Below are 15,976 nucleotides of genomic sequence, written 5' to 3'. Positions count from 1 at the left end.
GTGTGATGATGCTCCGACCGACTTCCAACCTTTACGAGCTTTCGAGCACTATAAAACAGAGGAAAATAAACAGAGTAAGTATATAATGCTTAGTAAGTTCGTATAACTGGAAATTTAACTTACCATTCATTTCCATTAAAATAAACATGCAAAATGCATCAAATAAGTTTGGCTAATAGCCTAAACACCCAACTTCATCAAAACATGTTAGTCATTATAATTCACACAATTGCCAAGAAACATGAATGAGCTCATACGCATATACTTTTCTTATCATATTTCCATATAACATGTACATTTCTATGATAAATCATCTCAAATTCAGTTTAACCATGTCAGAACTTTGCCCGTAGAATTTATTTGAAATATCAATGGATACACGTGTAGTACACTTAAAGTGTACAAAACTGTAATCCGTCAATTCATATTCAGGGGTACTTATAGAATACATAATCATTAAGCACTCTCTCAAGCCATATAACAGGAAGCTCATGTGAGCCATGTAACAGAAAGCTTATCCGAGCTTAATAACAAGAAACTCATAAGAGTTTAAAACAGAAAGCTCATGTGAGCTTAACGGGATAACTCCAAAGACCTATTATCAGGAAGCTCCAGGTAGCCATATAACAGGAAGTTCAAGCGAGCCATATCAAGAAGCTCACAAATAGCTTATATCGGGACGCTCATAAAGAGCTACAGTATGTTTGCATTATATGCAGCATCCATACCGATCATGTAACAGGACGCTCACTAAGAGCTGTGGTATATCTGCAACACATGTAGGATTAATACCGATCGGGATGCTCGCAAGAACCATATAACGGGAAGCTCGAGAGAGCTTATAACAAAATGCTCTTTTGAGCTATGGTGTGTCCGCAACATATGCAGGACCACAACCAATATGAAAAATCCTGTATCCATTGAGTTTCATTTATTCAAACGAGACTTGTTACTTATAGGGCATTATCCTCCATGTGATCAATTTCATACATAAGACATTTATACCATTCACACATATACAACATTTAATTCAAACATATATATATACATAATTTAGTTACACGAACTTACCTCGACAATTGTTTGTATACAAGAATCTACTAATCCGATACTTTTTGTTTTCCTCAATCCAACTCTGTACTAGGTTTATCCAAATCTATACGAGTAAATTTAACTCAATTTAATACAATTCATATTCAATTCAACTCAATTCACATCTTAGGCAAAAGTATCATTTTCCCCTATACTTTTAATTAATTCCAATTTCATCCTTAGGCTCGGAAAATGAAATTCGTGTAATTTAATCCTTATCCAAGCCTAGCCGATTTTTACATATAACATTTACAGCTCAGGCATTTCAGAAAAATTAGAAATTTCCCATAAAGTTTACATCTTTTCAATTTAGTCCCTAAATGACAATTTCATGGAAATTTCCTTTACAAAAGTTGTTTATCTATCAACAACCTTTCATTTTCTACCATAAATTTCAAAATTTCAGCATACTCATCCATGGAAAAATTTTAATACTTTGATAACTTTACAAATTGATCCCCAAAATAGATAGATTAGGTTATTACAATCTCGAAAAGATAGAAATTACTAAAAACGGAACATGATTACTTACCCAATTAAGCTTACTTGAAATTCTCTCTCTTAGCTAGGGTTTCTATAGAAATTTTGGGGAAGATGATGATATGAAATTATTTTATTCATTTAATTAATTTATAATCCATTAATTTTTCAACTTTCCAATTTAATATTTTTCTTTTTATAATTTTCCATGGATGAATCATCATAACTATCTACTAACTTTTGTTAATGGTCTATTTACCATATAAGGACCTCAAGTTTTGAATTCCATAGCTATTTGATCCCTCTAGCTACTAGAATTCAACTTTTTCATTTTATGCAATTTGGTCCTTTTATCAATTAATCATGTAATCAGTAAAATTTCTTCACGAAACTTTTCATACATCATTCTTAACATAATGTAGACTATGCAATAATATTAAAATAATTTTTCTTTCTTGCTCGAATTTGTGGTCCCGAAATCACTGTTCCAAATTTATTGAAAACGGGCTATTACCCATTTCTATACATTTTGTGCATCAATGACTTATGTGACTTTAGCATGAAGAACAACCACCAAGTACTAAATACATATTTCAAGCATTACATGAGTTAATACCATTACTAGCTAAACATCAACTTAACTACCAAATCACTCAATATTATGACTATTACTTGTAATAGCATTAAATATGTTCATTTCGATAGACTTACCAAGCCACAAAGAACTCACATTATTCAAAATCAATTATGCTCAATTTGTCACAAAACTAGCTATCCAAAATGAGCATTTGAAAACTTAAGTGTTCCTATATACATCCCACAATTTTGTACTTAAAAGTAGGGATGAGCATTCGATCAAATCGAATCGAATCAAATCGAAAATTTTTGAGTTAATCGAGTTTTCGAATCTCATTTTATCATCCTAAATTTATTTGAAGTTTTCTCGAATCGAGTCGAGTGAGATGGAATTCGAATTCGAATCGAATCGAATATATTTGTTCGAGTTAAATTTTAAAAAATAATTTTGGGTCCTTGTAACTACTGTCACCCACCTTAATCAAATTTTTTATTAACTTTCATCACCTCATAATTTATTTATTAATGTTTTATTTATTGGTTAGCTTCTTTGCTTGCGTAGTTGTTTCAATTATCTTCAGATTCTTGTCACTATGTATTTTAGAATTAAAAAATATATTAAATTTAAAAATATGATTTTTTAATAAAAGTTATTTTAAAAATAAAATGTGAAATTGATACCAATATAAAATTTTAACACGAATATTTTACGGCATAATTAATAATTCAATTTTAATATAAATATTCAATATTACTAAACAATTCAATAATATAAATAATATAAAATGTGAAATTTAATTTAATAATATAAATAGTAGATATAAATAAAATTATTACTATTTATGTTTAGTAAATTTTTTTTGGATAACTTTGATTTTTTATTTGAGGGTAAAGGGTGAGAAGTAAAATTTTAGGGGGAAAATAAAAAGTTTTGGAGAATAAAAGTTTGAGGGAAAGTAAATAGGGGGAGTAAAATTTTGGAGGAAAAATACTAAAAAAAAATTGGAGGGGGGAGGGTTTGAGGTAGATGGGAGGTGGGATGGGAAGGGAATAAAAGTTTTAGGGGAAAAGTGGGAGAGAGTAAAAATTTTAGGAGAAAATAAAAGGTTTTGAGGGTTTTTGGGAGTAAAATTTTGAGAAAAAATAAATGGGAGAGTAAAATTTTGGTGGGAAATAGATTTTGGGTAGATTGGGGGGTTGGGAGGGGAGGGGAGTAAAAGTTTTAGGGGGAAAGTGGGAAGGAGTAAAAGTTTTGAGGGAAAAGTAAAAAGGTTTAGGAGTTTGGGGTAAAAATGTAAAATATTATAGTTTGATATTCGAATTATTCGAGTTATTCGAATTTGAAAATTCAACTCGATTCGAACTCGAAATTCGAAAAAAAATTCGAGTTGATTCGAATAACTCGATTAACCCGAATAACTCGATTCGTTTAACTCAAAATTCGAATTTTTTTTCGATTTTTTCAAGTCGAATCGAGTTTTGCTCACCCCTACTTAAAAGAACATAATTCTACTGTCTTTTAATAGTGTGTGTTTCATACTGATTCGACTCAATACATTCCGCAAGGTGGCGATCTACAAGGGAAGGAAAACAATGAAAGTAAGTATATAGAATGCTTAATAAGTTCAAATGGGAAGCACTATCTTACCTTATTTTCACCTAAGCGTGTTAGCTACCTTAAATTGGCACAATGTTTGCTAGATCATATCACTTTACAACATTAATAAGGTGAGCATATATCTATACATACATATCCATGACATTAAACATTATAAGCAACTCAAATCATATCAATGGTACATATAATCGATCATAAAACATATTCAACCAAAAATTCATAAGTGTAAGTCAATAATTCATAATTCATTTCAATCACATTTCCTATTATCAATACATAATTATGTAACATTTACATTTGAACCTTTTCAATAGCATTTTGATTGTTTATCAAGTTCATTTTATCATGTTTTCAGGTTTTTGATTCCGTTTAAACTATTTCGCCCGATGAAATCCTAGTAAACGGACTCAGATACACAGGTAAATTACACCACACCAGATTGTTCGTCCAAGCTAAAGCTACACCACACTAGGGCATAGAAGTGCAAACCCCGCAGGCATTATATGCATGTTCATATGCTAATACATCCCTCTACCACACCAGGGTCTCCATAGAGACATATAAAACTTGATGATCTGCAACAAATGTTGGATCTCGATATAACCTATGACAATCTCTGTATAATCACATATCTCGTATAAGAACGCATAAGACCCCATTAGCATGTCAGTTGTATCCTAACCCTTTACAAAGTTGATACGAGTATCTTTTACACATATAACCATCACATATCTCTGTAATTATCCATTTTTCATATCGTACCCTGTACGCAATCACATATTTCATTTACATGCATGTAATAAATCAAACCATCACATTTGAATCTTGTACTGATACATACCGATTTTCACATAACATTTGAATTTGGTCCATTTATAGCCTTTCATGCCAATTAATAAATAATCTTATTATATTCAAACATATATGAAGCCAACCATAAAATCATACATAACAAACATAAATAGTAAGTTTCCATGAACTTCTTGTTCAAAATGTGAAAAAAGTGGATATTTCAAGGACTAATTCGCCGCTTGGACCCAAATCTTAATCTATACAATTATTTTATACAATCAATCAATACTAAATGTTTTCATATTATATAATGATATGAATGAACTTATATGAACTCATTTTTTGATATCCCTAAAATTTTATATTTTATTCAGTTTAGTCCTTGAACTCAGGATAGTCATAACTTTCGATTTGAAGCTTCGAATAAAAATCTAAATTCATGTATTCTCACTAGGGACCCTATACTTTCTATTTTAACCTAATTTCATAATAAGTTTTACTTTTATTCAATTTGGTCCCTAATGTAAAAAAGTTAACTAACAAGTTAAATAACTTTATAATCTAATCCTTTTCATAACCTAAGCTTAAAATCTATCAATTTCAAGCATAATTCTTCAAGAAATTAATATTGAAAACTTTCTAAAACTTTATTAGTTTTACAAATTGGTACATGGGCTAGCTAAATGTAGCTCCCATGAGCTTAAATCTATAGAATTTACAAGAAAATGACTTAAATTTCATACCTACTTGTTGGCTGAATATTAAGCTTTCAAATATGGTTTTCTTCCTTCCATGGATGGCAAGGAGGAGATAAAATATGAAGATGACATTATTTTCCCACTAACTTAACTTAACTTATATACCTTGATTAAGATTTATTTAAACTAGTTTAATTAACATAATCGAGGTTTAATTAACTTAATTTAATTTTAATCAACTTTAGTGGACTCCAACATCACTATCCACTTTCTCCTATTGAGAAATGGTCCAATTGCTATCTAGGACCCTTGGCTAGTTGCTATTTTAATCCTCAAGCCTTTTGGCAATTAAAAATTTATAGTAATTGGAACTTTACAATCTAGTCTCTGTGCCTAAATTAAATATTTAATTGACAAAATTGTGGACCAAACATCAATATATTTTTATATTAACCCTATAAATATTCATATTTAATATTTACACACTTAGTTTACAGAAATGGGTTCCGAAATTACATTTTTCAGTACCACTAAAAGTTAGGTTGTTACACCTTCTCAAAGACAGACATTTTTGTGTTGTGTGGTGAAAGTTTCTCACTTCTATCCAATGTGGAGGATAACTTCTTCTTGCAATGAACAAAATTTGAAAATCCAACGATTTTAAATTTTTTGGACTTTGAATTTCAAATAATGACTTGATTGTTAAGTTGATGTTAAGGCGTGGCTTAGCGGAGCATGATTTGAATCGTTACTTGAGTTCCACACCTTTTGGAGGTGATTATGAGATATGTGACAAGTGGTAACATTTTAAATGGTTATCGTGGCGGTTTCTTAGAAAGTGTGACCCAAAAATTAAGGCTTAAAGGGAATACCAAGTTTATAAACAGGGAGCTTCTGCTGTAGGCTCCAAAAAAAATAGTAAAAGCTTTTACCAAATCAACCGATTATAAGTTACTTTGTATGTGCAGACCAAGAGAGATTTTATTATATAAATAGATTTATTGGTATATATTATAGATTTTGTTATCCAAATAAAATGTTGTTATATAAATAAATATGTTGATAAATCATAAAAAAAATTATTAAAATTCATAAAAAGTATATTTTTTTAGCATTAAAAAGTTCACTTTTTTTTTTAAAAAAATTGTAAGATCTTTTACAAAGTTGCGTTTCTAATATGACTTTGAGTATCTGGTTAGAAAATTGTGCTTTCATTAGGAATTTGAGTAAATAGTTGATGTTTTTGGTAGTTATTATACAATATTGTTATTTACGGAGATATTTTGTTATGTATTATATAAATAAATTTTGAATTAATCGACCTAAAAGAAGTCAGGCAGCTTAGTTGGGGATCATGTAACAACCAGATTTTGACCCTAATCGGAATAGTAGTTTCGAGACCACAAATCCGAATCAAAAAAATATTTTAATATTATTTTTAGTGCTATTATATGTTAAGTTATAGGTGTGAAAAATTCGTGTGGAAATTTAATCATTTGAATGTTCAATTCGATAAAAAGGGCTTAATAGCGTAAAATGAAAATTTGATGGTTAAATAAGAAAGTACTTAATTGTTGTTGACTTTATAAAATGGAGGCTTTATGTGGCAATTAGACCATTTTATTGGTAGTGGGTGACAAAGGTCAAGAAAGACCTTGAATTATATGTTATATATATTTTATATTAAAGGTTAAGTTAGTAAACTAATAAATTGTTAATATATATGTTATAATAAAATTAAACAAAGCCATGGTTATTATTTTTCTTCCTTAGCCGAAACTAAACAAGAGAAAAAGAAAGAAAACATAGTTCTATTCGGCAATATTGAAGCTTAATTGAGGTTAGTTCTTTGTTCGGCTTTTGATAATTTTTATGTTTTTGGAATCGTTACTTTATGTTCTTCAAAACCCATGTTTCAATTTTGTGAATTGATGATAATTTTGGAATATGCCATTGATGAATGTTTGAGTTTTATGATATTAGTTGATGAAATATGAAATATAGGTGTTAGATTAATATGTTTTGTCTTTAAATTTTTGGTGAAATTGAATATATAGGGTTAAATTGTGAAAATAAATTTTTGAGGGACTAAAATGTGAAATAAAAGAAATGTGTGGACTTGTATGAAGTATAGGAACATTCGGCCCTAGCTTAGTGTAGTGTGGGCAAATTTTGTGTATTTTGTGTTTTGTGCTAAAAGGACTAAATTGTAAAAAGTGTAAAATGTCAGGGGCAAAATGGTAATTTACCCATTTATGTATTTTTGGATTTAATTGAATGTTTTGATGAATAAAAAAAGGTTAAATTTGAATATGTTTAGATCAAGAACGAAGAAAACGGATTTGGATCGGGGAAAAACGAAAGTAGTTGAATAGTCGACCGTGTCCACTAATATCTGAGGTAAGTCTATTAGCTATTTACTTTTATTAAATTAGTATATGTGTATGTATATCAATTTTATTTTTGTTGAGTTAAATTTAAAAGTATAAAATTCGAATTGAAAGTATGAAATTATATATATATGTGTGTGTGTGTGTGTGAGATAGGTTCGAATGACTATGAATATGCAAATATGCATATAAATGTCCTTGTAATAAATTTAGGTATGAACATATATGTACGTATAAATTATATTCGAATATACATGTGTATACATGTAAATTTTGTTGTATTGAATTTAGGTATGAAATTACAAAGGTATGAGATATATTCAAACATATGCATGTATGTGTGAATAAGGTGTGAATTTAGTATAAAATATTTGTATAAGTTGGAGCAAATAAGCATGTATACTTATGAATAAATATTTATATTGATATAAGTTATGAATATTGAGCTGAATTTTATGTGGATTTTATATACAAATATGAGATACAACTTCTGTGAATTGAGATTCTTTTGTTAAAGCTCAGTACTAATTGGATTTAATGCCAGTGAAATTATTCAGACTATACGTCTAGCAGGCTAAGTGCCGATGATCTGAATCAGGTTATAAACCTAGCAGGCTAAGTGCCGGTGATCTGAATCAGGTTATAAACCTAGCAGGCTAAGTGCCGGTGATCTGAATCAGGCTATAAGCCTAGCAGGCTAAGTGCCGGTGAATCTGTTAAATTAAGTGATTATATGCATTTGATATATATATATGATTTTGGTTATATGTAATGGATAAGTATATGAACACTTGTTTATATGTATTTGATGAGCATATAAACGTTTGGATCTTTGTGTTTAGTTAGTAGGCACATATATTGGTTGTTATGAAAATTGTTGAATATATGTATGCATTCGGCATATGTGGATTATAAGTATAGATGTGCATTCGGCTCATGTAGTTGATAAGTAACAATATAAGCTTTTGACATATGTATTTGAAAGATCATAGATATGCATTCGATGAAATGCAAATGATAAGTATACTAGCATTCAGTATATGCAATTAATGATAATGTTTGTAATTTGATTTATAGCATATAATGTTATTACATATGTTAGTTTATATGTATTTTAGATATGCTATAAACTTACTAAGCTATAAAAGCTTACTTTGATTGTTTTTTGTCCATTTGTTTTATAGATAAAAATCAAGCTGCAGACTCGGGGATCGTTAGCGAAGATCATCACTCTATCTACTGTCTCGGTATTGAAATGTTTAAATTTTAACTTAAGGCATGTATAGGCTAGATAATATTTTGGGAGTCGTACTTTAACGTACTATATATATATAATTAATAGCCATACGAAATTAGCTTATTTTTCTTATGGTTTAACTAAACAGAAATGTTATGTTTTGTTATAAAAGGTTAAAGTAGAATTTATAATTATACTTACTTAATATTTGACTAATTTAACATAGATGTAAAATTTTTGAATTCTACTGAATGTCTGTGTTAAGTTGTGTTTTGTCAGGTAACGCCTCGTAACCCTAATTTATCAACGTATACGGATTAGGGGTGTTACAGATCAACTATCTTGACTACATTGTACCGAGAGACGTGTCCAGGTGCTAAAGCACCGAAAATTAAAATTGGTGGATGTATATTCTTTCCTTAGTCAGGGGCATGGTGCCACTTACCATATTTACGTCCCTAAGTAAATTTCCCTCACAAATTTTCACTCGTAATAAGGTAAGATTTATTTAATAATATAATTATCATATTTTTTTTCATTATTATATATTTTGGAATAACATATTACTTGAACAAGTGGACCAATAACGTGATTCATGTAGGTATATCAAATGAGCTTCAAGATGTTATTTGGGCCTCTCTTTTATTGAGTCTAATTATTTGTGTTTTCTAGGCTTTTAATCCAACAGTTTATAATTTAATTAAACTCAACACATATTTTTCTTATTTCCCAAAATAAATATTATTTGTTAATTAATTTAATTAGATAAATTAATTTTTCAATTAAATAATTTTCTCAACCAATTCTAATTCCGTTAGAGTCATAACAACTTTACCATAAAAGAATCTATGATGAAATATATTTAATTTTAATATTCAACGAATTCATAATGACTAATTAATTTAATTCCATTTTCAAACTTTAATTATTTCATTATAATTAAATAAATAATAATTCAAAAATCTTAAATTAATTCTCAAATGATTTCTATATTTAGTGAGAAAACATGTGCATTTGTGAACGCGACCTATTTCTCGAACTTCATTTCTATTTATTTTTGTTCATTTGGTTCTATATGCAATTCATTTCTGGTTTCAACGAGCTAGCGAAGGGACCAATTTGACATATATAATTAAGGCTCAAATAATTAATAATTAAGTTCCAGTTTTTTTGTCCATTAATTATAAATTTATTTAGTTACGAAGTCATTCTACTATAGTATTGCGACTAAGACTCCCTAATTACATATCATTACTAAAGCTACTTAATAAGTGCTCGCCTAATGACCTTGTTATAAGTGTGTTACCATTATAGGATATCCTTAATCTATTTGTAGTAAATCTGTTCTTCCAATATGATCCTATTTTATCTCATAGTAACCATTACATCTTCATTCATGAAAAATCAATTACTATCAAATAATAATCAAATCATCTATTACAAAGACAAATATTATAATATTTGTGATATCAATTCTATTGATAAAAAAAGTGTTTATTTTACAATTTTAAAGTAGTAAAAAAAATTGTGCATGTATAAAATTTTTTTTAATTGGCTAATTGGATTGGTGCCACTTAGCAATAAGTATGAGTTTGATTGACAAATTACACACAAAAAAAAAAAGTTAACAAATATTACCATGAGAGTGTAATTGCCTTTTATATTTTTATTTAGAAATTGAAAAATTACATGTAAGTGATCATAAAACATAATAATGATTAATTAACATCTCAACTTTAATATTTCAACTAAAGTTCTATTTAATTTTTTTATATTAATATTTTATAAATATATTTATTACATCTTTTTCATCTATATTATGAGTGTGCCATAATTTAGTATTAACAATTTATTTTATATTAAACTTATAAAAATAAATTTTATTTAAATTTTAACAAGGTTTATGTTCTTTATAAAAATAATAGATTTTATATTTAATAGAAATTCTATCACATGCGTTTAAAAATAACATATAATAATTAATGAAACGTATAATTTGAAACAAATTAATAGTAAGATATGAAATATGTATGATATTAAGATAAAAAAATTAAATTAAGTTATGAGAAAAACAAAATTTAAACGCATAAATACATTAGATTAAGAATACTAGATAAATATAAAATTGTTTATTATGGTGTTGATATCAATCATGAGTTGATGTCGAGTTAATTTAAGACACCATCTGAATCAACAACATTATTAGTTTGATGGTGAATTGTGCATAAAAAAATTAAAGTATGTAAAAAATATCAAAATAAAGCTTTGGTTGAATAAAGAATTTAAAGTTCTATTAATGCAATTGACATGAGTTGAAATCTAACCACATATATATATATTATTTTTAAAAAAAATAAAAATATTAAAGTGTCATCGAATAATATAACTTATTTTAAATGCGAAAGAATATTTTAATAATTTCCCTAGCCGAGTTAATACCTAATTGACTCGTAACATCAACTTAGTCAAGAATATAAATAATAATATGAGTACATACCTAAACAATTACAATTAGTACAAATCACAATAAAAAAAATAAAAAAAGTATTGGGACAAAACTCGTAGATAACATACTGAAAACCTCTTACATCGTAATTACGTAGAGACTCAACAAATGTATTTTAAATAGTTTTATTGTGATATTGTGACGTGTGAATTCATGCAATTATTTTCTAAAATTAACGCAAGTAGAAATATTTCCCAAAATCTATTTTTACTGGTTTCTCTCAACTCAAAAGCTATTGCCAATGGCCACCATTGTTTTTTATTCTTCATCTTTAACTATATTTCCCTTCCATTAAATCTTTCCGTTTTCATCGCTTTGTTTATGCTTAATCTCCGTTCTCCTTTATATATTTATAACTGTTCGTTTCCTTTTCTATACTTTTTCTTTACAAATCAAATAGCGATGGACTCATCAGAGCAAGAGAAAGTTGACGGAGATATTGGTGTTGAGAAGAAGAAGGATAAGACTGCCAACGGTTATGGTGGAGACGGCGGCGAACCGAAAGGAACCGCCTCGTCGGCTGATCAAGATAGCGGAGACTTCTACGACGTCGAGATTGAGAAAAGCAAAGGAGAGAAAGAGGAGAAGCCCCCACAAGAAAGCAAGGAAGAATCGACTTCCATTTCCAGCAAAACCGAAGAATTCAACGATAAGGAGATCACCATTAATAGTCCTAAAATATACTGCAATGCCCGCAACCATTACTTGCCGGCCATTAAATCACAAGCACATCTCCCTAAACCCGACCCACCAGCGACGCCGAGGGTGGAACGTTCGCAATCGTTGTCCATCGCAGAAACCATGCCTTCCATTGGCAAATACATAAGCGACCGAAGCAGCAGTTTCTCAGCAGCAATCGTCAGACGTTTATCGTCGTGGAAAGAGGATAACGGGGACTTGGTGGTGAAAAACGACTCGTTGAACTTAGAGGTGACGGAGTTCCATATCCCAGGAGTGAAAGTAATAGTAAAGCTGAAAAGCGAAGCCGAACGACTGGGGCTGGATTTGAAAGGTCGGATATCATTTTTCACGAGATCGAACTGCCGAGATTGCACCGCCGTCCGACATTTCTTTAGAGAGAAAGGGCTGATCTACGTGGAAATAAACATCGACGTGTTCCCGAAAAGGGAGAAGGAGTTGATAGAAAGAACGGGGAGTAGCCAAGTGCCGCAGATATTCTTCAACGAGAAGTGGTATGGAGGATTGACAGCTTTGAATGAATTAAGGAATAGTGGGGAGATGGAAGTGAAATTGAGGGAAATGGTGGGGGAGAGATGCCCGGAGGGAGCGCCGCCAATACCAGTATATGGTGTGGATGATGAGGAGGAAGAAGATGACGTGTTGTTGGAGACGGTGAGGTCTCTGAGGAAGACTTTGCCTATTCAAGATCGTTTGATTAAGATGAAAATGGTTAAGAATTGCTTCTCTGGTGTTGATTTGGTGGAAGGCATTATGGATCATCTTGACCGTGGTAGGAAAAAGGTACTGCTACTCTTACTTTATATCACTTTTAATTATAATTATATCACATAATCTTAAATTAATTAGAATCCTAATTATATATCTGATGCACCAAAGGATTTTCATACCATTTTATTACATGCCATAATTTTAGCACTTTTTTTCTTTTTATATGATGTTAGAATTAAGTAACTTTTTTAAAATACCGTCATGCGAATAAATTTATATTATTAACAAATTAATTGGTATTTTTAAAAATATATTTATTATGTTTTTTAAAAAACCATATAACTGTTATAATTTTATTATTTTTTGTGATTTATTGATAAGGTTTGAAATTATACATGATTTTCAATAGTATCGAAAAATTCAAGTTGAATTAATTGGTAAACCACGTTATTATTTAAACCCTTAATTAAGTTGATGTTATTAGTCAATTGAGTATTAATTTAATTAAAAAATATTATTTTTATAAAATAAATTATATTATTATAAGGATGTTTTTACCTTGTTAAAATGTTGTTATATGAAATCAATAAAATCTCACACATGATAAGATTCCAACATAAGACTATGCTTTTAAACATAAACATTTAGATTAAAATATGCTCTAAATTTTTATACTCTTGAAATATTTAGAATTTAATCCTTTTATTTCAAGTCATCTACATTTTGAATTTAAAAATGTAAATTAAATTGTTAACATAACTAAATTTCTTCTGTTAAATTCAAGTTCAATATAACATATATTTTTGTTGATAGGAGAATATGTACAAAAAAATACATGTAACTTTAATTATTTTATCTCTTCACATAATTTTTTACCCATGTGTAAGAATCTGCTTAAAATTATTATTGAATTAGTGTTATAGACTAAAAACACAAAATTTAGTGTGAAAAAATTAAGACCATACAACTTAAATTTCAATAAAATTAATTTAAATCTATATATAGAAAGTTTGATATCATGATCTCTAAAACCTCAATCAATTTAAGGTCATTTGCTTTTTCACATAATATTTTATAGATATTATTTTGTATGTGTCGTATTTATAATATTCAATTAATATTCTCACTAAACAATCCAGTTGAATTAGTTTGGATGAAGCGAATCCAGATGTATAATCATCTTGATGACCTTGGATATGATTTTTCATATTTAAAATAAAAAAATTTGTTCGTAAATTCGAATAGTGCACTCATATAATTATTTAAATTATATGAAATGGGTGGATTGTGGTAATGTAATTTTCAGCGGTTAATATTTTCTAAGAATCATCAACATATTCTTTTTCCTCATGTTGAAATTCCGCAAACATTAATTTACAAATTTTTGTTTTCATAGAGCGTCATAACTGCAAAGCTTATGGTTCAGAAGCACTTCTTCCATCATGTTTTCGGGTAAGAACAGCTCAATTTTTAGTCTTTTTTCTTTAGTAGTAAAGATTGTCATTAAATAATAAATAATTTAATGATATGAAAATGGTGTAGAGAGAATGAATTTGAAGAAGGAAACCACTTTTACCGATTCCTAGAACATGAGCCATTCATAATGGGATGCTTCAATTATCGAAGTTCAACCAACGATAGTGAGCCCAAACCTGCATCTTTTCTTGCCGATAGGCTTTCCAAACTAATGTTTGCCATTCTCGAAGCTTATGCATCGGATGACAGGCTCCACGTTAATTATAGTGGCATCGACAGAAGTGAAGAATTCCGAAGGTTTTATCATCCTTATCCCCCCATGTTGTTGTTATTTTACTAATTATCTCATCAGCCAAACATGCCATATGGATTATGAGTGGGTGGGTGTGGGTGATGCAGATACTTAAATGTGGCTCGAGATCTGCAAAGGGTGAATATGAAATTACTGAGTCCCAATGAAAGGCTAGCCTTGTTCTTAAACTTGCACAACGCCATGGCCATCCATGCTGTTATTAGCATCGGACACCCCGAAGGAGTGCTTGACAAGCGAGCCTTTTTCAATGAGTTCCTATATCTAGTTGGTGGATACCCTTACTCCCTTAACATTATTCTCAACGGTACCCTCCGTCGCAATCGGACCTCCCCTTATTCCTTCTTCAGACCCTTCAGCAAAGGTGACCGCCGCTTAGAGGTACCCTCTCTACTTCATCCCCATCCATTGTTGTAACCAGTCTTAGTTGATCATCTCAATATTAATTATTTTGAAAATCACAGCTGGCTCCTCCCAAACTGAATCCATTGATACATTTTGGACTATGCAATGGGACAAGGTCCAGCCCTGCAGTGAGGTTTTTCACTGCTGATGGTGTTGAAAGTGAGTTAAGATGTGCTGCCAAGGAGTATTTCCAGAGAGGTGCAATTCAGTTTAACATGGAAAAGAGGACCGTTTATTTAACTCGTATCATCAAATGGTACAATGAAGATTTTGGAACCGAGAAAGATATCCTGAAATGGGTGATGAAGTACTTGGATTCTACGCAATCGGGGCTTTTGGCCCATCTTTTGGCTGATGATGGCCATATTAATATTATGTATCAGGATTATGATTGGTCTGGTAACTTGTGATGAAATCCCTTCAACCAAAACATCCAACTATCTTTCACATTTATTTATACACACAGATAAAGCAAGGATATAGACACACACTGTTGATTATGTATTATTGGAAAGAACATTTGTATATTAAAAGAAGGTATTGGATTTTCAACAACACCTAATTTCTTAAGATACGATCAAATTTACGTCTGCAACTACGATATTGCAATCAAAATCCGAGTAGAAACCAGATAAGCAAGACAATAAGAAGTTACAAGAAAAAAAAGAAGTGGTAATCTAAAACATTTAAGATTTAAATTTCAACCGAACACATAGGCAAATTTAGTAAACCAAGACGGAGGAAATGGAACTCGAATGTCGCAATGGCCGATTCCCATGCGACACAAAGCCGGCAAGTTTCTAGCCTTCTGCAACATTTCTCGCTTTTGTTTACTTCTGAAATCTTCCAGCAGTTCCTTCACCAACCTCCTTATCACCGAACACCGCCGTTGCACCTCAATACGCTCTAGTTCCCCACAGCATAACTTCATTCGTTCACGTCAGCTATCGTCCCTCACCCGCCGGCAGCTCTCAGTCAAAAATTTC

General features: G+C 30.2%; 1 protein-coding gene across 1 annotated transcript; it reads left to right on the top strand.

The window, feature by feature from the left end:
• Window positions 1-11,791: 11,791 nt before the first annotated feature.
• Window positions 11,792-15,456, top strand: LOC107943689 (uncharacterized). Its single transcript, XM_016877474.2, has 5 exons — window positions 11,792-12,871; window positions 14,196-14,251; window positions 14,342-14,572; window positions 14,675-14,966; window positions 15,050-15,456. Exons 1-5 carry the CDS (start codon window positions 11,792-11,794, stop codon window positions 15,398-15,400), a joined length of 2,010 nt encoding a protein of 669 aa, XP_016732963.2. The 3' UTR covers window positions 15,401-15,456.
• Window positions 15,457-15,976: the final 520 nt, after the last annotated feature.

Source organism: Gossypium hirsutum, chromosome D12 (genome assembly GCF_007990345.1).
Source record: "Gossypium hirsutum isolate 1008001.06 chromosome D12, Gossypium_hirsutum_v2.1, whole genome shotgun sequence".
NCBI classification, from domain to species: Eukaryota; Viridiplantae; Streptophyta; class Magnoliopsida; order Malvales; family Malvaceae; genus Gossypium; species Gossypium hirsutum.
Note: the sequence above shows the minus strand (reverse complement) of the source record. Positions and strands in the feature narration are given on the sequence as shown.

Bases quoted from the DNA above. Each gene is read 5' to 3' on its own strand.
- LOC107943689 (XM_016877474.2), top strand. From the start codon at position 11,792: ATGGACTCATCAGAGCAAGAGAAAGTTGACGGAGATATTGGTGTTGAG. The intron at 14,573-14,674 runs GTTTTATCATCC...TGGGTGATGCAG, and splicing joins AGAAGTGAAGAATTCCGAAG to ATACTTAAATGTGGCTCGAG. The intron at 14,967-15,049 runs GTACCCTCTCTA...TGAAAATCACAG, and splicing joins AAGGTGACCGCCGCTTAGAG to CTGGCTCCTCCCAAACTGAA.